At 43.1% G+C, this 23,608-nt stretch overlaps 1 protein-coding gene across 5 annotated transcripts in view; it reads right to left on the reverse strand.

Annotated features, from left to right (window-relative positions):
• Positions 1-855: 855 nt before the first annotated feature.
• FYN (FYN proto-oncogene, Src family tyrosine kinase) overlaps positions 856-23,608 on the reverse strand; it is a 136,308-nt gene continuing 113,555 nt past the window's right edge. For all 5 annotated transcript variants that reach the window (XM_057390195.1, XM_057390198.1, XM_057390194.1 and 2 more), the window contains 4 exons: positions 22,453-22,529; positions 22,197-22,350; positions 13,708-13,839; positions 856-3,830 (listed from right to left, as the gene is read on the reverse strand). In XM_057390195.1, coding sequence (XP_057246178.1) covers positions 3,622-3,830; positions 13,708-13,839; positions 22,197-22,350; positions 22,453-22,529 — 572 coding nt within the window. In that variant the 3' untranslated portion in view covers positions 856-3,621. The remainder of the gene's footprint in view (positions 3,831-13,707; positions 13,840-22,196; positions 22,351-22,452; positions 22,530-23,608) is intronic.

A 23,608-nucleotide genomic window follows, 5' to 3' on the forward strand; every position in this document is an offset into this window, starting at 1 on the left:
CTACTGTATATCTCCTAATAGCTCTTGCATGCTTGGGCTCAGCCTCATGCGAGGCCCTTAAACCCCTTGGGTACAATATGGTAGCATTCATTAGTGTGCTGCATTTTTTATTGCAGCCCTTGAGAAAATGATGGTGCATGTTAAAATAAATTTGATCAACTTTCCACTCACCTTGAAGTTATGTGGCAAGGTCAAGTACATTTAGCAATCTGCCTTCTTATGCTGCAGGTAGTCCTTTCCAGTCTAGAGGCTTCAGGGGAAACACTCATACTGGAGACAGATATTCCATTTGTGATTATTCTTGTAATTTTAGCAGTTAATCACTTTTCTGTCTTCTATTTACTTYGTTTTTCTACAGTGGCAATTAAATCAAAACCAGACCATCACACAGAACTAAGTCGAGCACTGTTCACAAAAGCCAAAGAATATCATGTTAGTGCCTTTGACAAACTTTTGTCTTTTTTCAAAGACCACCAAGTCTCACATAATTGCCTTCTCACAGAAATGTAATAATTGTATGAACCATCCCTTTCACGGCAGTGCCCCATTTCCACCTGATTTTTTTGGAATTGGTCTTGGATTAAACTTGACCTAGAGATGCCTGCGTCACCCCATGGAGTCCTTTCAGCTGCTGGCACATCTTCTAAAGGACCTCTTCTGGAACTCAGCCACGACACTGGGGATCAGTTGGGAGGCAGGTGGGCWGGTGGGGGGAGCATTTGGCTAATTGTTTTTATCAAGATGGACTTTATTTAGCCTTACATTAAAAATGACTGGAGGGAACAGAAGATTCCTAATCTCATAAACTCTACTTTTACAGTCACCATACAGCTATTTGTGGTGTATACACAGTGCTTAAGAAAAGGCTTTTATTAATTTATAGCAAAAATGCTAACAACCTTGTTTAAATTTTTTGCTAATGTTTTTATTTGAGAGATTAAAAAACCCAAACAACAAAACTCCCAACATTAAGAAAAAGAAGCAGAAGAGCTACCGATGAGAAATGGTCTGGATTTGCCACTCAACAGTGGCACCAGTCTGCACACAAGCCAGCTGCAGGCAGAGATCCGGCAGAGACCAACATGGTACTCAGAGACCGAATGCAATACAAGAAACAGCAAACCCAAGAATCAGAAATAAAGGCCATAAAACCCCAACAACGCCCCATCTGAGTCTTACTTCCAACGAGAAACATAGGCAAACTAACGTTTTACGCTCGTCCCGCATTACAGATGGAAACTGCACTTAAGTTTGTGGCCCAGCAAAGGCTGCTAAGGAACTTGGCAGAATGGCCACGCTTCGCCACCGCGCTCTGGGCTGAGGAGGTGACATTTTGGCTTCGCCAGCCTGCTGAGTTACTATGGAGTCCTCAGTTCCATGGATGATATTTTAAGGCAGGGGGGTAGCTGTGGGAAAAAAAAGAGGGCCACGACTTGCTTTGTGTACTAAGAGGAAGCTAGAAGTCCAACAAGGATCATGGCCTCTTCAGTACTCCACAGCTACAGGTACAGCAACATTGAATATATAATGTACATAACATTACTTATAGACTCTACATGTAAAACGTTAACCAATTTATCATGGAAATCTGGTAACAAGCAACATTGCCATATAAATTCACACTTTGAGAAAGGCTAAGTGTGGAAGCCTCCTTTGCAAGAGGATTTTCAGTCAAAGTTTTTTATAGAAAAGATTAAAACAATGATGACAATTTGTTCTCTGAATCTCAATTCATTATTGGGTTAGTTTCCACGAATGAAGAAAGGTTCTTTTTAGAAAATGTGTGAATCTTCAGAATATGAATTCACAATCTAAGTACTAAATAATTGAAGAAAAAAAAGTTTCAGCTGTCAGGAAGTCTTAGGTGGCCGCAATCTTTTAAAGCAGTAACAGCAATACAAGACAGAGAAAAGCTTTTCCTGCAACACTTGTAAATGTAGAAGTATTCATGTTAAATGCAACAGAACTAATAGAGAACAAACTGCTGTAGAACAGAGAAATGAGAGACCAGCTATGCATTCAGCCATCTTCCTTACAGTTGAACTCCAGCTGTTTAAAAACATGTTGATGYCATAATTTGGAAAATGATGTCCCATAGATAACTGGTCTGCATACTCCTATGAAATATGATGCCCCAAATGGCATGACACCCCTTCTTGAAAGYTTTTAATCTCATGTCCACCATTAGCTCCACAGTTTAAACAAAAAAACAACTATCCAAATGTAAAATGCTCTTTTTTTTAATTACTAAATTAAGAAAGTTAAACAGTTTTAAAATGTAAACTTGCAAATAAACCATAACAAAATGTAATTAAGACTTTAAAATTTGCAACTCAGTATTAAAAACTCAATAGAAATAGAAAGGAATTTTTTTTGTGTTTTTTGGTTAAACGTAAGTAATTCAAGGCTGGTACAGACAACTGAAAAGATAATACTTTGTTCTGTGCATCCCCCATGAAATGTAAAGAAGTGCATAGTAATTCCACTGGAGAACTTGCAGACACAGAGAAAGTAATTTCATTAGCAGTACAGGACATTTAACACACTTATTTTACAATGGAAAAATGTTACACATAAAACAGAAAAATCCTAGTTGCATGACCAACAGTTTAGCAGGGGGACATGGCTAAAATGCTATGATTTTAAGACCATCTGAATGTGGTTATACTGCTTAATAATTTTTTGAAACATTTCAGTATACATGTTTTGATACAAGAAGTCCTTGCAGTTTCAATTTTCCAGTTCAAACAGTGATGGTGTAGTTTTCTTGCTTTAAATATGTTCGTTTTAATTTCAAGAACAAATCATCACACACTTGTCAAACATTGGAAACATTACTGTAAATACAGCACGTGATTCCTGAAAGAGCAAAGTTACAACCATCTACAGGTACATAATCATAAACAAAAAAGTGCAATCCAATTTAAAAAAATCATGCTTGGCAAAAGCCAAAAATTAGATCACTGGCTTTTAGAATCCCACCAGTGTTTTCATGTCTGCAGTAAAATTATCGCTTTCTGGGTACAGCTGCAGCAGGATTCATTCAATTCCAAATGAGCCTCCTCTGCAATAGCACCCATATACTGTATGTACAGGTATGTATATATATTATATATATTTTATATATAAAAAAGCAAAAACCCAAACACCTGTCCTGATTTTTTTTATTTGTTAAAACATGAAAAAAAAAAGTTTTAGACAAAGAGGCCACTTCTGGAAAATAATACTTTTAGTTGAATCAGGAGAAGACTAGTTAAAATCACATAGGTTTTGCATTTTAAAAAAAGGAAAGCACTAGGATCAGTTATTGGCACTGAGTTACTATTTACAATGAACAGAGGTTTTGCAGTTTACATAACATCAATACAATGCAGTTTTGGAGTCTTTGATTAAGAAAAAACAAGTGTTTTTCTCCTTTTCATCCAGGACATTCAGATTATTAGGACAAGTGGTCATAGGCAAGGGCTGTGGAAGTTCCCAGCTTCAGCCCCTCCTGTGCACTGCAGTGCTGGAAGATGTTGCACTCTGGAGAAGCTGATCACAGAGTTGGAAGGTGGAGAGCAGGTGGGACAGGGCTGAGAAACACCTGGTAATTCATGACAGTGTCTGGAAACCAGGGATTTACAGGTTGTCCCCGGGCTGGTACTGGGGTTCTGTTGCAGTGAAGTAGTCTTCAAGAAAACCCTGTAAATATTCAAAAGTTGGACGCTCCTCTGGGTCTTTTTTCCAGCAGTGAATCATAAGCTCATGCAAGGAGATGGGACAGTCCTGAGGACATGGCATCCGATAACCTCGTTCTACTTGCTCCAAGACTTCCCGGTTATTCATGCCTGTAAAGGGCATACAAATCCACAGTAAATCACAGGAAAATTAACCAAATATAACTGTATCTACAATACATGTGGTTTRCTCAATCATACTAATTTCTTTTGGTTAAGACAAGTGGAACAAAATYACACTGATGTGCTGTTTCAGCTCCTCATTTATTAGAAGGCAACCCAGATTATTTTCTTTTTCAGTAGAAGGTTCTAGGATCCAGTGATAGGCAGAACACTGCTCCCATAGTTACCCTCTTAGCTTACTCACAATAAATAGGATTTGGTGCTTAAGAAAAACAAATGCATTGCAAAAAAAAGCAAAATCCAAAATACTAGAAATTAAGACAAATTACTGAAACTCTCACACTGAGCGTGCGTGGGCCTTTCTGGGCGTATTTTGTGAGGTCATGCTACAGGGACTTCAAGACAAACTCTGCTACTCTGGGCTACCAGAATTGTCCAGCAGCATTGCCTTCAGCCCAGAAGCTTGTTGCTGCTGACCTGCACTCCTTCCATATGTGCTGGGTAGTATAGTTTCTATCATATACAACTGTCCAACCCAAACCAAAACAGAACAAAATGCTTCACAGGACAAGTCAAATGCCAAGCAAAACAGCTCCACTAAAGAACCATAGCCCTCTCTCTTACTCTCTCTCCAAAAATAGATAAAAAGTTGTTACCTTCACAGAATCATAGAAACATTTAGTCTGGAAAAGATCCTTAAGATCACTGAGTCCAATTCTTAACCTAACACTGCCAAGTCCACTGCTAAACAACATCCTTAAGTACCACATTTACAGTCTTTTAAATACCTCCAGGAGTGATGAGGTATTTAAAGATTCATCTTGTTTGACTCTGAGAGTCAGGCCACGCCCTTTGTTATTTTTCTTTTCGGTGTAACCCSTTGAGTTAACACTTTTCCTAGTAGCTGGTCCAGTGCTGTGTTTTGGATTGAGTATGAGAATAATGTTGATAACACACTGATGTTTTAGTTGTTGATAAGTAGAGTTCATCCTAAGTCAAGGACTTCAGTTTCTCATACTCTGCCAGCGAGGAGGTGCACAAGAAGCTGGGAGAAACTGTATTGTGCATCATTTGTTTTTCTAGRCTTATGCCTCTCTTTTTCATTTCCATTAAAATTATTATTATGTTTTACTTTATTTTGGCTATAAAACTGTTATTATCTCAACCTCTTGGATATCAGCAGGAGGATATTAGCCTGTCAAGATAAGAGGAAAAGGTTTTACCTTTTTTTCTGATTCTCCTCTCCATCCCACCTTTGCAGGGGTGGGTGGGCAATGGGAGTGGGCAAGTGTCTATGAGGTATTTAAGTTACTGGCTGGGGTTAAACCAGGACAAGGAATAATCCTTACACTACATAGCATTTAGGCTGGTAACTTGGCTGTATCTTGGATTTGGTCTTTACTCTGCATCCTCATCCCTGGCTATGTTTAATTATTAAAGATGCTTTAAAAGAAACATCTGCAAATACAGCCTTTCCTGACCATCCACATCTAGATTCTCATCTCATGTTAGGATTACAAAATCCATTTTCCTCTTATCTTGTCAGGGTAATCTCCTTCTCCTGATATCCATTTGCAGTGTCTGGGCAAGGATCATATTCCCAGCCTGTCACTGTAACCACCCCGGCATGGCCTCCCCACTTACTCCTTGTATTTATATTTAGGCTCTCAATTATCCATGTTCTGATCACAACATGGTTCTGCTTACCTTCTGCAGCACCTCCCATTTTCAAACATGARGAGTACCTGGTTTAGTTTCATATATGGGTTTTACTACAAGGGAAGGGAAAGGAGAAAGGAAAAGCAGGGCACTGTTCCTTTTGCTGCCTGTTGCACATGGAGGAACCTCTCCAGAAAATGATCCCATATTCCTACAGGCCTCTCCTTAGCCTTCTCTTTAGCAGGGACAAGTGCAAAAAAGAAARTTTAGATGACTGATTTACAGTGTTCTCTAATCTACAGATGAGCATCTCAGCACTGGTTTCTTGTGCTTCATTTATCAACTGCACCCACCCACCATAATTTTGGTGTTATCTGTTCATAACTAGGAGCAAACACTTTGTGTGGCCCCTGAAGTGGACTGTGGTTAGGAATTCAAAATTATGAAAACAGACTATTAGCAATCCTCTGCAGACATCAGATTCTGCRTAGAGTTAAGGTTCTTCTGTGTTATTGACTCCAAACTGATGTTGTTACATCACAGAGGCTCACAAGAAATCAGAACACACTGAACAAACATTTGGGTGTTCCTCACTATCCAGCAAGAACATTTCCAAAGATATTTTACTTTTTCATTAGATTACAAAACCAGACTAGTAGTCTGTTAGTCATCAGAAACCCAAGGTAATATCAACCCAAACCTTCTGGCCTTGCTGTTTTCAAGATACAAAAAAAACCCCCAAAACAAAAAAGAGCGCGTTTTGTTCACATTGTGTGCTCAATATCAGTTTTATAAATTTGTGTTTTGAACAAAAATCTGCACATTTTTTCATATTGTTGTCTTTGAATCAGCTGAATTATCTTGTGCTTTGTGGTAAGAACTTCTGCTATGCTTTGCTTCCCTTACACATTAAAGGCTATGAAAATAGCTGTTACCAGTAACTCATCTGTTGTATACACCTAAGCCACTAACAAACTGCATTCTTTGCTTTCATTTTGGCAGTACATCCTTAAGTACAACATGGATGGAATCAACAGCAGCAGAAAAGCTCCTTCCCARCTGATTTGTTGTTCTTAGATATCAAATGTTTGATATTTTTATCCTGTGCTTTACTCAGTGCTGCAAAGCACACTCTGAAACCTGATAACGAACTGTATGCTGGAAGAAAAACCCTGAGGAGACAGAAGGGGGARGAAAAACATAAACAGCTCTTCACTTTCCTTTGTTTAACAAAAGGGTAGAGAAAAGAACATGAAAGAGACATTGCTGTCTGAAATCACAGTCATTTTTTTGTCCCTGGAAAGTGAGTCAAGCCAGGTTTTCTCATTATAGTTTTATCCAGGAAAATGCCCTTCTTTTCATTTCTTCTTTCTCCTTTTCCTTCCCTCGCAGTAAAACCTAGCTATGAAACTAAACCAAGTAATCCTTATGTTCCTCACTGGAATTCATACACTAGCAAGGGCTGAAGCACCTAGGATTTGCCACAGACATTCTGTTGGTTTTGGTATGTATTGCTAACTTAAAAACAGAGTTTCAAAGACTTTTACTTCTAAATCAGTTAGATTATTAGCCAGACTCAGAATGGTAGCAGTGCTTCAGGTATACATTTTAGCTCTTAAAAGGCCTATTTATGTTTACAAAGCTATTCTATAGATTTACCTATCTTATCCTGCAAGTTTTAGTTTTTCTCTTTTGATAACAGGAGTCTGTCATATCTGGACTTCTAACACCACAGAGAGAATATCTGAGCAGTCTGTACAACTCCACTCTCCTAATGAATACCCAAGAGTTTCAACTCTTAGTAAATAATAAATGACATTCTGCTTGCAGAACGCTTCCAGACCCCTTAAAAGTTTATCCTAAAATCCTTAAATCTGTGAAATAAAACACTCAGCAATATTCTTTCATTGGGTACAGCTATTTCACCTGGGTTGGGGCAAACCCTGGTATCAATACAGGCTTGGGGATGAACAGACTGAGAGCAGCCCTGTGGAGAAGGACTTGGGGATGAGAGGCTGGACATGACCCAGCAATGTGCACTTGCAGCCCAGGAATCCAAACATGTCCTGGGCTCACCCAAAGCAGTGTGGCCAGCAGGGAGTGGGAGGTGATTCTGCCCTTCTGCTCTGCTCTCCTGAGACCCCACCTGCAGTGCTGCATCARCTCTGGGATCCCCAGCACAGGAAAAACATCRACCTGTTGGAGCGASTCCMGACAAAGGCCATGAAATGAGAAATGCTGAGAAAATTTGGATTGCTCAGCCTGGAGAAGAGAAGGCTCTAGGGAAACATTACTGTGGCCTTTCGGTACTTTAAGGGGGCGTGTAAGAACAATGGGGACACATTTTTAGCAGGGCTGTTGTGCTAGGACGAAGGATAATGGTTTCAAACTGAAGGAGACTCAATTTAGATTAGATGTAAGAAAAGGAGGTTTTTTTACATTGAGGGTGGTGAATTACTGGAGCAGGTTGCCCAAAGTGGTCATGGATGCYCCATCCCTGGGAACACTCAGGTCCAGATTGGACAGGGCTCTGAGTAACCTCATACAGTTGAAAATGTCCCTGCTTATTGCAGGTGGATTGGACCAGATGACCTTCAAGAGGTCCCTTCCAACCCAGACTACTCTATCATTCTAGAATTCTATGAAAAATCAGCTTGTGCTCATGATGTTTCTAGAATKACGATTTGGGCCAAGAAGAAAACATCCAATTTCCAAAAGATGGCTTTTCTGTTATCCTTTTATTCCCTGAGAAGACAAAAACTCAARTAACCTCCCACCATCCAGCTTTATTAGTGAAACCTTCAATAATCTCAGGATGCCACAGGATATGGCCACTCTGCTCACTACAATAAAAATCTACTGCCCACATAGACTGGGGACTGAAACACAATACTGCTTGGCTTTTCCCAGAAAAGTTGCAGGAACTTTTAAGTTRCAGTGATTTTAAGAGTTACTTTGTTACTGTGACACAAAAGAGGACGTAGAGTTTCCATTTGTGGCTAAAGAAAACACTGGAAAGTACTTTGGTGTGCTCTTAAGAACTTGATTAGATGGTGCACAGCAGATGTGCAAACAGCACGGATCTGGGCAATGCTGCTCTTCCAGAAGATAGGAAACTGTAACTAGGGAGCGTCCCTGCATCCAAACTAATGAGCTACACAGATTACTTTGGGACATGTGAAATCCAGTGAGGACAGTGATTGCTTTAGGCTACTTTATTCTTGCTTTCTTCTCTCAGACTAGTGGGTCCACCCTGGCTGGATGCCAAGCACCCACCAAMGCCTCTCTSTCACTCTACTCCACAGCTGGACAGGAAAGAGAAAATATAATAAAGGGTTCATGAGCTGAGATAAGGACTGGGATAGATCACTTGCCAAACAGTGTCACAGGCAAAACAGGCTAGAATTAGAGATATCAATTGAATTTATAGCTAACAAAACCAGAGCAGGATAATGAGAAGTAAAATAAGACCTTAAAAACACCTTATCTACACCCCTCCCTCCCTCCTTACTCTAGCTCCTCTCCTAGTGGTGCAGGGGAACAGGGAATGGGGATTATGGTCAGTTCATCCYATGTTATTTCTCCTGCTGCTCAGGGAGAGGAGTCCTTCCCCTGTCCCACATGGGATCCATGCCATGGGAGATAGCTCTCCGTGAACTTCTCCATGAACATCTCCAGTGTGAGTCCAACCCATGGGGCAGCACCCTCCCCAGACTGCTGCTGTGTGGGTGTCTCTTCCACGGGGGGCAGTCCTTCAAGGACAGGCTGCTCCAGCAGGGGCTCCTCTCTCCATGGGCCTCTCACAGCCTCCTCTTGGGCAGCYCTCCCACTATGAAAGCTTGGCCATGCAAACCCAACACACACATGGAAAACAATGCTCCTTCCAGACCCACTGCATGCTTTCAACCAAACCAAACTAATTCAGGGCATGGAAGGGAACAGCAAAGCTGCTCCTAAGGGAAGACAGCCTTTGAATGCTGTTCTTACTGACTGCAATGCAAACCTGGTTATTTCTGTGGAAAAGTAGTAACAAGTTTTAAAAATCTGGAAGTCAATGCCACTYCACTTACAAATTAAGTCCTGAAAACTCCCAACATGTCCTCATCCTCAAAGCACACACAAAGCTAGATTATCAGTATCTGGTTTTTTGCTTTGATTTTGTTTTTAAAAATGAGTTATTATTTGTTTTTTAGCATAGACGATGCAACTTTGAGCTAAAGCATTTGTGAGTGGAGCTTTCCTGCTTACAGATAAACCCATCTAATTTATTTTAGGTGCTGAGTACACACCTTTCCCAACCTCTTATTTTACCATCCATGATGCCACACCCACCTGTGCTGGCTCACTGATAGGTACTCGGCCCCAGGCTTGGGTATCACACGCTCTCTGACACTTGTGGCCCAGCTTTCCCCAGGGATGAGGAGGCTGAACACAGCTCTCCAAAGGCTGCAGGGCTGCTTGGAGCCCAGACTCAAAGATCTGCCTGGCCAGAGGCAGCAACGTGGATAGCATCATGGTGGCTGTCACACTAGACTTAAAATGAAAATGCTCTTAATGTGGCAAGCGCAGCAGAAAGCAGAACGGGCAAGGTCAGAGATSCTTGTTCAGTGGGGCTGAGATTTCTGCCCATCCAAAAGGCAGCATGGGCAAAACACACAAATTCTCTGACTACTGCTAGGGAAGGGCAGTTGTCAAAGAGGAAAGAAACTGACTGAAAAAKGTCCACTAAGCAGACCATTTCTTAAGCTTGGCTCCTCCTCTGGCCCTAGCTATTTTTTATTTCCCCACTATAACTGTGGAAACAGAGCCTCAATGTCCAGAAAGACTGTGAAAGTTGCTTGTTTCAATCTGCTGCTTTGTGAAAAGAATAAGAAAGCATTAAAAAAGTGCCTAAATTAGTTATCATAGTGGCCCATGCTAATCACTGTCAGTGAAACATTTGGTTGAAATATGAGCCTGAGGATGCCTATCAGAAAGTTCATCTTGCTTGTGGGGTTATAGGGTCTGGGGCAAAGCTTGATTATGAACTCTAGCCTGATCTTCCTCTCCACCAGAAAATATTTCCTGCTCATGTATCTCACCATTGCACCAGCCTCTCTTTCACAATGGGGCATCAGGACAGAACTGGTTGAAATCTGTAGGACAAAGAATGCCAAGTTCTGTTCCACCCAGTCTGTTTSCCTCCTATAAACTGACTGCCTTCCCCCTCTGTCCTACTTATTGTATTTCTCCCTTTTTCTTCACAAGCTTAAAACAATGCCTGGTTCCAGACATTGGAAGGCACGAGGTATGGTGTCCTGCAGGCATTGGAGGATTGGGATGTGGACTGTAAATAATCTCTCCAGGCACTAACAGCTTGTCAAGCAAGAGAGCAATCCCTTTGTCTGAGGGCATCTCTTCACTTCCCCCAGCCTGCTACAGGCCATAAGTACAACAGGCCATCAGGACAACATGCCCACAACTATTTCAGAAACTGGGTATTACAGCAGRCAGCTCCATGACACTCTTTGTTTCAAGGCTGACACTTTTCAGTGTCACATCTTGGGTGCCAAAGTGGCTGGCAGTTCCAACAGACTGCATTCTCTCACCTATGGGTTGTATATTTGAGTGAAGAGGGCTGAGTCTTGCCTCTCAGGGTGATTGAAATCCCATTTTTCCTCCTCGTGCAAGCCATGCTACCACGGCAGAAAGAGGTCTGTGGGTGCATCTGATCCCTACTCCCTATCTCAGACAGGGATATGTATTAATGAAATTTCAACCTTCACAAAGTCCTTCCTTTTCCCAGCATGAAGCGGGGGATAGATGGTCCTTTCAATGTCAGGGGAAAAGRGAGTCTGTTCTAAGGAGCTCAAGAGGCCTTTGACCTCTTGGGAAGTCCAAACTTTCTTTTTGATCCACTTGCCAAGACAGATTCTTCTGAGAMGGTCCCAGTTCCCCTCCACTGTTGCCTCAGCCTATAAAAGCTTTCCCATTTAGGGTCTGGAGAATAAGACTGGACTGAAATTTGCAAAGACTTTGGATCGAGGCTGCCCTTAGGTAAAACTGACAGAGGGGAGTGATGGTGGCCATGAGAATGGTTAAGGCCTCCTGGGTGAGCAGTGTGAGAGTCCCGCTGGGGAGGAATGACCCTGGCATAGAGGGTGGGCAGGGTGTAACCAAGGCAGYACATGACTGTCTAGAAAATCACTGATTTCATGTTCAGCAACACACAAAGATTGCTTCCAGCTACTTGGTGTCTTCCTAATGCAGGTGGGGGAGAGTGAGCCAGAAGGATTTTTGACATGTGAGGGCTTTATGCAGTGAGGGATGAAGGGGTGGGATGGTGCTGAAGGAGGAGGGATGCCGCTGGTTGTCTTTGATGTGCTCGAGCTGCCAGGTAATAAAACTGTCCAGAATTTCAGGACACAGCCCATGCCTGAGATTAMTGTCATGGCTCCTACAAGAAGTTATATATTGCAAGCACTGAAATGCACATCCTGTGGACTCTTTCTCCTTTGGGGAGAAAAATGAACATTTATGAAGTGCAGACATCCTCTGCAGCCATGGCCAACACTGTGTTCAGTCACAGGTGAGTAAACATTGGCCTTAGCTGGTTGTCTTTGCATGGAATGTTATTTTCACCCTAACTCTGCCCTGGCTAGTGACAGCCCCTGTRCACCCACTCTCCTGGCAGTGACTGGGGAATTCCTGCAGCCCAGTCAGAAACATTGCCCACCCTCTGAGAGCACCATCGCATCAACTAAATCCTATACTTTTTTTTTTTTTAAATCTTCAACCTTTGCACACCATGCCATGTCTGCATTTAATCCTCAATAAAACTGCACAAATCATGGCTTTCCCACACCACTACCAAGAATCCTCATCACAGGAAGACTTTTGGGCTGACTGGTGACACARCTGCTCTGACTGGAGGCAACATCCTACAAGAAGTGCTGGGCAGAGGGACTGATCCATCCCACAGAAACATGCCATCATATTTTCTGCTACCTCATTCTGTTGTCACAGCCACAGCTTTGCTAAGCTGCTCCCTRTTAATCGTGCCAAAGTTCACTGCTGATCATGAGATGCCTTCCARTCCCCATATTCTCTTCTCAAATATCAGCTACCGGCTGCTAGGTGCTAGCAGACTTAAATTCCTGGTAAAAGTCCTGGAAGATTAGTTTTGTTGAGTTCAGGCTTCTGAAGTGGTGTGAGACACCACAGGGTAAACTGAACTCCACTTTGATGCTTCTCCTGCTCAATTTGATATAGGGATCTGACTGCTTGATCACAGCACAGATTGGAAAATTGAAACTGCTGTAGGGCACTTTCCATTAAATCAGCTGCAGTGCACACAGCCAGACTGTTGATTATTTAGAGATTTTTTTTTAATAAAAAGAATTAAAATGCAGCTAGATGCATCTTTAAATGCAGGGCACGCCCTGTTGTTAATAGCTGTGCTGATGAGAAAAAGAAGGGATTAAATTCTTTTCCACGTAATTCATGACTTTCACCTCACCCCTTTCCTCTTCACCTGAATGCCTACAATCTTCAGGGGGGCAACAGAATGAAAAGCTCTTTCTGCATAGGCAGATCCAATCACCCCTTCCTACAAATCTTAATCCATTGGACACTTGGCAGGGTTTCAACAAAGAGCCATGGGGCCTCCAGTTCCCCCATGCAGAGAATCTGGCCCTGCTGTGACCCTGCCATGAGCTCTGGTCTGCACATTACAGAATAATTTTCWTCCCTTTGCATCCATCTCAAAAGCAAGGATTGAAATTGAAGAGTTTATGAAAAAGAGATTTGCTAATACCAGACATTCAGACAGTCATCAAACTTTGCAGTGAACCGGAGTGACAGCATAAACCAGCATAAGGCCTCTCTGGGAGTTTAACTGTTGAAATGCAGTACTATGGAGAGCTATTTGGTCCAGAATATAATAATTTTACACTGCTTTCATTAGCTGTGTAAAATATAAAAATTATATTAATTGAATTGTGCTCAATTAAAACATAAGAAATAAGTATGTTGAATTGTCCCCTTGTCATTTTTATCAGACTCATCACAAAACAGGTTTGAGTCAGAACTGTTTTCAAGCRCACACAGAACTTACGCATTATAGCCATTCTCCTTTGAGCTCAGTAAATATAAATAAACATTGCAGCTTAAATATATGGCCCATTCCCACTCCTTTTTTCCAGGTGAATCAGGACATTTTTCTTACCTGGGTATGGCACTCTCCCTTTTGTWACCAGCTCTGTCAGTAGGATCCCAAAAGACCACACATCGGACTTTATTGTGAACCTTCCATACAGGGCCGCTTCTGGTGCAGTCCATTTAATGGGAAATTTCGCACCTAAAGAAAGAATACACGAGTCTTAACCAGAATATAGGCARAATCAAAGCACCAGTTCACATGTGACTGCTGTGTTCTGCAACACGTGCAGGTGGAAGGAACTGCAGACAAGTATTAACCAACAGCTCCATGGAGTAGTCAGAGAGGACAGGCGGGCGGAACATGTAGGGAATCAGAAAAGATGAAGCAGGAAAGCGGTGGGTTTACCCCACATCCCAAAAGAAGGAGMAGACATTTTAATTCATGTTTTAAGTTTTATAAAATGAAAAAAGCACAAAACCATTTTAAAAACAAATAAGCCAAGTATAATAAAAATTCTTTCTCMCAAAATGTTTTAAATTAATATTTCCCTGCAATATTAAAATATTAAAACACAGCAGATATAAGCAGAAATGAGATATACTGGAAATGCACCTCCCAGTTTGTCTGCTCAAGCTGAGCAAAATGCAAACAAACAAACATGGTGAAAACATAAATTAAAAGCATGTCTAGTATTTCATTAGAAACATGCAAGGATTTTAAAATAATACTGCCATCTGAGTTGCTTGGAGTGCTTGATGTCAAGGCACAACTCTGGCCTGTGATTTATAACCTGACAGTGTACTTTAAGCTCCTGGCACTGAAAAGCCTGTAGTGCCTTAAATACGTGCAGTTCTAATGTGCTCATCCATCATCAGAGCTTGCAGGAGCCAGTTGCAGCAAGGATAGTAAGATAACAAGCCTTTAAACACTGATTTATTTGCTTTTCCAATCATTTACTGTTTTCTTAGGGAAAATATTTTCAGTATGACTTTAAAGAAAAGTCTTGCGGTAATAATTAACTCATAGTATGCACGAAAAAATCTGCAGACATTTCCCTGGTGCCTTGTATTAACATACAGGCAAAAGAGTTGCACTGCTTGTTGCWGATCCCTAGTGACAAACCCTCTTGAATTTGGAAACAGACTGACTTCGGCTTCACATCATCCTCTCATAAAAGTTCCCTTCGCTTTCAGGAGTGTGAAAGTGTAACACAGACAAATTGCTCTCAGGGAGTGAACTTACAGCATTGTTTAGAGTTCCCTGCTGGCACTGCTCTGCCATCACAGCCACTGCTCCATGTCCCATACCTTCTGCCATACACCCCAATCTGACATGATTTAGAGTCCAAAGTAAACACGGTAATTCTAATCTCCTTACTAAGTAAAGCTTCGATGTGCTATGATTTTTGTGCTCTACATGCAAATGATCCTAAGAGAGACTAGTACTCTGAAACAAATACTTTTTTTTTTCCTAGGGAAAATTGTAACTGCTTGAGTGAGTCCTACTAAATGACCTGCAAAGGTCCTGCTAAATGACAAAAAAGATGGAAGAGAAAGTTTCAAATCCCTAATGCCTGAAATCAGGAATTTAAGTCTAGTTAAGTGTCGTACATCACTAGTTACGTTTGCAGAGGTGCCAGAGGACTTTTGGATGCCTATTCACTTTTTAGTGCCTGTCTCTAACATATTTTCATTGATGCATACATAGGCAGGAACTAAAATTTGGTCTTGGCTTTGGTCTCAATCTTCTTCACACTTTGTGTGACCAGTCCTGGTTTACAAGACGCAAAATTTGCAGAACTTCATCTTCTGTTACAAACCGCCTTGGCTGCGCTGTGTGAGTTCTCTGCAGCAGCAGCAGCTGCCATCACTTGRGCCTCTGTCCTGGAGCTGGCCCTGCTTCAGCAGCACCAGCAGCCACGTGGGGCTGGCAACTGGCTGCTCCAGCTGTCGGGAGATCCTGGGACTGTGCAGCCCATGTCAATGGCTGGGGAAACTGCAAGCTGTGTGTATCTGGTGGTCAGGCTCCCTAGGACTGCGAGCATGGCTTTAGAAGGGCCCGTGCAGGCAGCCCTGATGGTGAGGGCTGATGTCCCTCTGCTCTCTCCTACGTGCAGCCAAGATAGTACACACACCCCGTGCCAGCTGAACAAAGGAAGAGCTCCAGGCTGGCCAGGAGCCTGGAGACTCGGACATTGGCYGGTGCTGTGAGAGATGGCCATGCAGGAGGGTTTGTTCATGTGTTACACACATTTTATTCAACAATTTCTTTTCTTCTTTAATCAGCTGTGTTTTTTCTGAGAAACTTAGCCAAATCTGCTCTAATTCCCTTGTGCTTCATACTCTGATCCAAAGATAGCACCCACCTACAACTCATCTTTGGAGGAAGGAAATCTCTTCAGACTCTTTTGTGGCCAACTCCCCCGGTGTTTTTGTCTTCCTCGACCTGCTGCCAGTGTGGCAGTGTGGCAGTGTGGCAGTGGGAGAGAAGTATGTGGTATGTTGTCAAACCACAGGATGATGAGAAGCAATGTAAATCCCTGAGAAGGGGGATCAATTCCAGGACATCCCTTTTCCTGAGAGCTAGAGCAGTACAATCTGCACTGGAGTGTGATGGGAAGTGCTGGAAAGACAAATGGTCTGTGCTGTGGATTTTCCAGTGACAGGACAGCTATTCATTACTTCTCTATGTTGCCCCTGCTGTGGATGATTCTCTGTCTAAAGCAACTAATATAAAAAAATCACGTTCTGCAGTTTGTGCTGTATTTCCTGACAGATGACAGGGGTGGTAGATGGGGAGGAGAAAAATGAAAGGTTGGCAGAGAGCTTACTAGCAGAGCCCTGCCTTGTGGTTTTCTGGCCCTAAACCAGAGACTAGATGGTCCAAGAGAGCCTGCAATCCAGTATGGCAGAGCTGTCAGCAAAGGGAGATCATAAACCAGCGAGAACACACGGGGCTGGTCACCTGCAGGTACCACACACGTGCTATCACAGCACCAGGAGATCCCACACAGCCCGTGTGCATGGGGTGTGTGTGCTTGTCTAACAGGGACCCCCCTCCAAGCTGCTGCCTCTCATTCAATGCCTGGCACCGGAGACAAAGACAGGGCACTGCTGTGAAAGCACAGAAATTCCAGATGTGTTGAGCACTGCCCCAAAGCCTCCTGCTTGCTGCAGCTACACCAAGTGTTCGCACAGGCCAGAGGCTGTGCATGGCTCCTGATGGACACACCGTTCCAGTGCTTACTCCCTTCCCAACAGGCTGATTAAAAAACCTACCCCCTTCCTCTGCCCAGGCCTCAGCAGCTTATTAAACAAACCGACTTTGTGCTGCAAACAAATTACAGCATCAGATAAAACGTGAATTACTGACAAGCATGTTAATAAATCTGATAAGCCAAATTACCCCAGCTGACAAGGCAGCCCATCTCCTACTTTGAAGGTAGATTTTGCATCAGTGGRGGAGGGATCTCTCTCTTCTTTTTGCCAGAACCTGTGTTATTATAAACTAGCACATCAGTAACCCTACACATAAAAACCAACTGCACACTGCATTTATCAGGTCAGAATGGCCTGTCTTTGCCCCAAACAAGGTACTAATCTGCAGCTTTTATCTCAGTCCCCTTTTTTTTTTTTTTTTTTGAAACGTTTCAGCCCAGGGAAAGCCTTTTTTGGGTTTCTGCACTGCATGTAACCACATGAAACCAAAGCTGCTGATACAATTTATGGCTAGAGCAGCTAGCCCTGAGCCTGGGAGGATTTTTGTGAGGCTCAGCCCTGTACTTGGGACCTCTGCACGGTTCTGCCCAGGCATTCACACAGGTTATCTCCCAGGAGGATTTCCTTGGGAAAAATCATTCCCTGGCCCTGCTTTAATTCTTTGCTGGCTWTAAGCAGGTCATGTGATGGGAAGGTGCAGAGGGGGCTGGGATGATTGAGTGACCTTGAGAAACAACTCTCAGCATGGTTTCTTCTGAGGCAAGTGAAAATCCCTCAGAGCTTGGGTTTTTTTTTCAGATCTAAATCTTGATGAAGCAGAAACCTCTGCAATTCATGCCCCAGAGCCACTGCCAGCTTGGTAACGATCCTGTTCCTGGAAATGCTGCAAARCTGCTGCCTCTTGTACCTTAAAACCAAACCCAATGCAGGACCCCACGATCTAAGACCCAAAAACTCGGGGAGCTATTGGCTTAGCAACCCGGGAATTCAGTGTGGCATTGAATTGCTTTTGGGGCTGGAAAGGGAAAGCCGCAAAAGGTAAAAACGAAGTGTTGAAGCAAGCACGAAACAGGAAACGAGTCAGCCCCGGCAGGCCGTGATGAGCGCCGTGTGGGAGGGACTGTGCGATTACATTTTTTGGTKCCGTGAGAACGAACGTGAAACGACAAGGCTGGCGAACAGCAGCGATGAGGAGCAGGCTGGGCTGAGGGACCCCTCCCCGGCAGCGGGGGGCGAGGGGCGGSACTGCGGCTCCAACACCCCTCCGCAACCCCCCTTCCCCTCGCCTTCCTCTTGACCCGGCCGTGCTCCTTCTCCAGGGCACATGGCCGCTCTGAGGGAGGGGATCGGTGATCCCACCCCGGGACCCGGGGGCTGAGAACCGAGAGTTCCTGCTCCTGTCCGCTCCTGGGCTGGCGCAGGGAACCGCAGGTACAGAGCGAGAACAAAGCCATGGATGCTACAGGCTGCAGTACAGTCAAACAAAACAGGTCTGATTAGCCCGTGAACAAATCTCTGCAAAGAGACTGGAGAGAACCTGGAAGGSGGGAGGGAAATTCCTGCTTATTTCTAGGAAATCAAACTAAGAAGCATYACTTGATTTTAAGCAGGGCAGGAAAGAGTTATTTCTAAGTGTTAAGGAGGCAAAAAATGATCGGAGAGTTTACAAACACGTACTAGAGCTCCCAAAATAGCTCTGCCTTGTCTGGAAGGCATCAGAAAGATCCTTATTGTTTCATGTGTGCTTGGAGCGGCATTACTGCAAGTACTGCCAGTGTGTGTAGTAGAAACACGGCCTGGAAAATAACTCTGCATGATTTTTTTTTTTTTTTTTAATTAAGACAATTTGAAATTTGTATCAGTTGCCACTGCTTAGGATAGTAACAACCCTAACCCAGCGACTCTGTGGAGCACTGGCACTCCCCACAAAAATGCCAAGTGCTTAGCCAAAACTCCACATAACTGTGAACCATATCAGTGTAAGGGTAGCAGAAATGCATTGGAAATACTGTGCTGGAGGTGATGGGAAGAATCTCTTTGTCCTGTAGGATACCAGGAGTTTTAAGTCTTGCCTTACAGGGCTGACACAAGCATCATGACCAATGGAAGGAAGCAAGAAAGGCTCAATGCCTGACACTGTGTGTRTGGGGAAGATGTTGCAATAACAACAACCCAAAGAAACACGCCCCGATGGGGCAGGCTGCAATACAGTCCACCAGTGTAGCCTTTGAAATGGGCGTCACGCTAAAAAGGCATGTTTTCCCTCTTTGATTACTCACTTCCTTTAAAGCAAGAGGAGCCAAATGCTCATTACAAGCCAAGAATTTTTTTTTTGTATTATTTAATGGCAGTGTATAGCTGCTAGTCACACACTTTAAATCATTAGTGGCATGACCATCTCTTTCCTTCCTGACRATTGCTGAGAAATGACATTGCAGACAACGAACTGCTTTTTATTTACCTCTCATAAATCAGGAGCAGTCAGGCCTCCTTTGTTCAAACCCAAAAGAAAATAAACCGGTCAGTAAAACATTACCACCAGGCTAAGTAATACCCACACAGGTTCAGGAATCCTGCACTCTAGCCCGCTGGGGCTCAAAGCATCCCCATCTGTTTCCTTTCAAAATATTTAATCAGAGACAAAAGTGACAGTGGGGGAAGGGAGCAGGAGATCAAGCAAAGCTGGAGAAAACCACCTCTTCCCCACGCCAACAATGAGCTCTGTACTAACACATTYAAGCCAAAAGAAGGAAGACTGCTGAGGAGAGAGTGACCAGAGACTTTAATCTTCAGATTTTGCAAGGAAAAACATTTCCTTTCTCCCACAGGAGTTGCCAATCTGGAGCACTCCCTGTTCCCCTCCCCTCTGCTGGCCAAGCTTTTCTCTTGTGTCAAAATTCCCACTGAAGCAGTAGTCAGCTAGATAAACAGAGCAGTCCCCAGATGCATCCCCTCGGAGGCTGAAGTAATAGGTCATGGGAAACAAGCAGAGGCAACMATTTCCTCCTGATACTGTGGTCTCCACCAAGCAATGCTCAAGCTGAAGCCTAGCTAAACAAACCAGAACTGAATTCCAGCTGAAAAAAAATAAAATCCAGTGTTCATTAGCAACCATGTTTCTCCCTCAATAAATCTTAGGTTCACCCTGGCTGCCCAACTGGCTTGGAGGCCAGGTTAATTGCACTGAAATGTAAATTGAGTGTGTGCTACCTAGTCAAAAAAGCCTCCCTAGAACAAGCTACCCCTTAAGAAAGGGTCAAAAATATTACTGAAAGTAGGAAAACCTTTCTACAAGATGTGTGTAGTTACAGCTCCTTGGGTCTCTCTTTTAGGGAATTCTGCAGCTCTGAAAGACTTCAGCCTCACTCTGAGGTCAGGGGAAGGAAGCATTGTCCATTGTCCTCAAGTATGGGAAAGATGGATAAAGTCTCCATACTTGCACCAGGAGATGAAGCCAGGCAAACATGATTCAGAKTTCCAGATCATCGGGAATGCATTTTAAAAGCCAAACTCATTCTCCCTTCCCAGACACTTTTTCCTCAATACAAGTGATTTCTGCCATGAAACAAGGGCAGAAGTGGCTGTGCTCCGTCTCCCTGCCAGGCCAGGTGTTACATTTTTTCAAAGATCCCCCACCCCAAATCCAGTGATTTTTATTTAAAAACCTTAACTTCTCATCATCACTCAGGCAGGTTTTTACAGCTTTTTCTAACATGTGAAGAGARCAAAACTATTCTGTGAGATTTAAACTGGGACGCAAACAGGTCATCATAGGATTTCCTAGGGATCAGGAGCCTGAAGAGATTTGGCCAGAAGTAGGTCACATACTTGTTTATGAAAACAAATAATTAGTCATGTAAAACTCTACATTGGGTGGTTTCCAAAGCGAACAAAAGACATGGCAGCAAACCAGRCAGAAATGGAGATAATATAGACACTGTTTCAAAGCCATTTTGCAGACTGGATCTGCCTGCCTTGTGCAGGGAAAACTCTTCTTGTTTTACACAGGGGAACAGCAAGCAGGCAGCTTTCTGTCTGCCRGAGCCTCTCCAGACACCCTTATTGCTCTGGAGAGAATGACACAAGCCTGTTTTTTTTTCAGCAAGAAGCAATTCCCACCCTCAAGCTGAAATCAATAGTGGTTAAGGCTCTGCATTAGTATCTGCCACAGGAGGACCCCACCAAAATAATCAGGCTTTGCTGTCTGAATGTGCAGCAGGCACCTCTCAGGGTGGATGCAGCCTGTGGTCCAGGTCTCTGTGACTGGGTACTGCTGACAGCAGCTCAGAGGGGTGAGAACAACTCGGGAGCTGCTGCTGCTCCCAGGCCAGGGCAAGGCATGCTGGAAACTCTCTGGCTCCTTCTGTCAACACTTAGAGAAAAAGTTACAGAAAGGGGTTAGCTCTTTCCTAAGAATTAATGGCAGGGTCCATRCTGAAACAAGGACTTTGCTCCAGAGAAGAAGCTCACAAGAGGAGGGAGTAAATGCAGATTATGAAGTACTTGGCCAGCCTGTGCTTTTTGGTGATGCACAACTGGGTTTAAGGGGACCCTCCTTGGCTTTGGCACTGATACGGATGGGCTGGTGTTTACCGACACATATTGAGCAAGCACTACAGAAAGTACTGCCAGCAGAAAGAGAACAAAACTGCAGCTCTGCAGCTTGGACCAACATCTGACTTGTAAAAAGTAACCACAAAGAGTCAGTGTCATGGCTCAGTCGGAATACATACGCTTTTTAGAAAGACTACAAAACTCTTTGAKACATTTCTATAGTGTATCAGTGGTCATCTGTGCCCAGCACCCTATGTGGCACTGGAAAATGGCATTTCTATTAAAACAACTTTTTAAGTTCCCAAGGAAAACAGTGCTCAGAGAGACAGCTCCATTGCATATAGCTACAACTCTGACCTGTCTGAAATAAAGAAAATAAGAATAGCACAGCAGTGATAATAGTGGTTAGTAAGTACTAGAAGACACAGTACAAAAGAAACATAGCTTACATATACTTTTCTGGATTACCACATTCAGACTCTYATAGCCAGTAAGTAAAATACCCTCTGTGTTACAACACCACGAGGATCTTGTCTTTACTGTCACTTCCAGCTGTGTTCTCACTCATCACCTGTGCTTCATTTTGGTCAGTTTTCAAAGAAAATACAACAAAATAAGCCATTCTCTTTAGAACATRTGTTCAGCAGTGAAATTCTGACCAGAAATTAATACGAATTCAGGATTTACTGAAAGCAGCCCCGAAGCACGGGAGAGACAACTTTTCAAAACCATCTTCCACTCTCGTCACAAGAATGACAGTGCTACACCTGCTGCTGCATTTACCTTGTCTGGCTGTGTATTCATTGTCTTCAATCAGTCTTGCCAATCCGAAGTCRGCAATCTTGCATATTAGGCCGTTGCCCACCAGGATGTTTGCAGAGCGCAGGTCTCTGTGTATGTAATTCATCCGCTCGATGTACGCCATTCCCGCGGCCACCTGCGAGCAGCGGGGAACACAAACGGTGCATTTAAAACAAACTCATACACACAAGGGACATAAAACACGTACATCTCAGTGCTCAACACTCTGAAGACACACCTGGGCCGCCATGTCCACCAAATTGGGTAACTTCAGAGCTCTTCCTTCTCCRTCCTTTAAGAAATCTAGCAAACTCCCTGCGAATGCAGAATGGAGAGATGTTAGGAACACTACTCATCAGAATGGAGGTGCAGCAATATGTGCAATACTAAAGACAGCAATGTTTTAAGTTCAAGGGATAGTTTCAAAACCCCCATATCTTCAAATTCTATTATACTCGCTTCACTCTTTAAGGTTGTTTTGCAGAAGAATGTGCTGCTAGTATGAGAATTGCAGGGAAAAGGAACAACATTGTTTTAAATTTTCCTGACCATTACTGAGAAAGCTGATCTTTCYTAACTTTTCCAGTGCTCTTTAAAACTACATACCTGCTGCTCTCTAAAGGCCTCAGCTAGCTGCAAAGAAGCAGCTCAGTTCCAAGCCACACAAATTACGGAACAAGTCAGATCCCAGCTCCAAAAGAAAGGTCAGCCTGGAGCCTGGCGAGCCCAAGTGGGATAGGATCATAACAAAGGCTATTTTTCCTTAAAAATTAGCACTGCTCCTTCTCTAAGTAACCCAGAACTAAATACAGTATGAACCATTAAGTTGACCACTGTGCAAATCTGGAGAAGACAAAGAAGAGATGAAAGGAAAGCAACTTTAGCAAAAGCTATAAGAACATTGCTTTCCTGTACAAGGGAAAACAAGAAGGTACCCTGTCACTTTACAAAAAGAGCCTAGGATGTTACAGWTTCCATTCTGATCTTGTACTCGAAGAGAAGTGTGACAGTCTCCTTTAAATAAGATCAGCGAATTGGTATAACAATAAGGGAAAAAGATGATTAGGCATTTCTCCCTTGATAAATTGTCAGCCTCAAGCTCAGATCCAAAGATGTAAAATGTTACAGTACAAACTAGTAAGGTAAGCCAAAATAAACCCCATACTTCAGAAGGGTTTCGAAAAGTCTTTCTTTTTAAAGGGAAAAAGCATATGCTTGTCACTGAGACATGATTAAAGTGTGAGTTAGTCAGGGCTTGGATGCCTCTGAGGAGGGAGGTGGGCAAGCACCTGCCAGGAAAATAAAAGTCAACTCCAAATAGACTGAAAGAATGCACTTAAAATTTCAGACTGTATCCTCAAATGTACAATGAAACTTCTCTGTGAGAACTTATG

The sequence above is a fragment of the Malurus melanocephalus genome, unplaced genomic scaffold (assembly GCF_030028575.1).
Source record: "Malurus melanocephalus ecotype Western Australia unplaced genomic scaffold, MMel_1.1 scaffold_23, whole genome shotgun sequence".
Lineage (NCBI taxonomy): Eukaryota > Metazoa > Chordata > Aves > Passeriformes > Maluridae > Malurus > Malurus melanocephalus.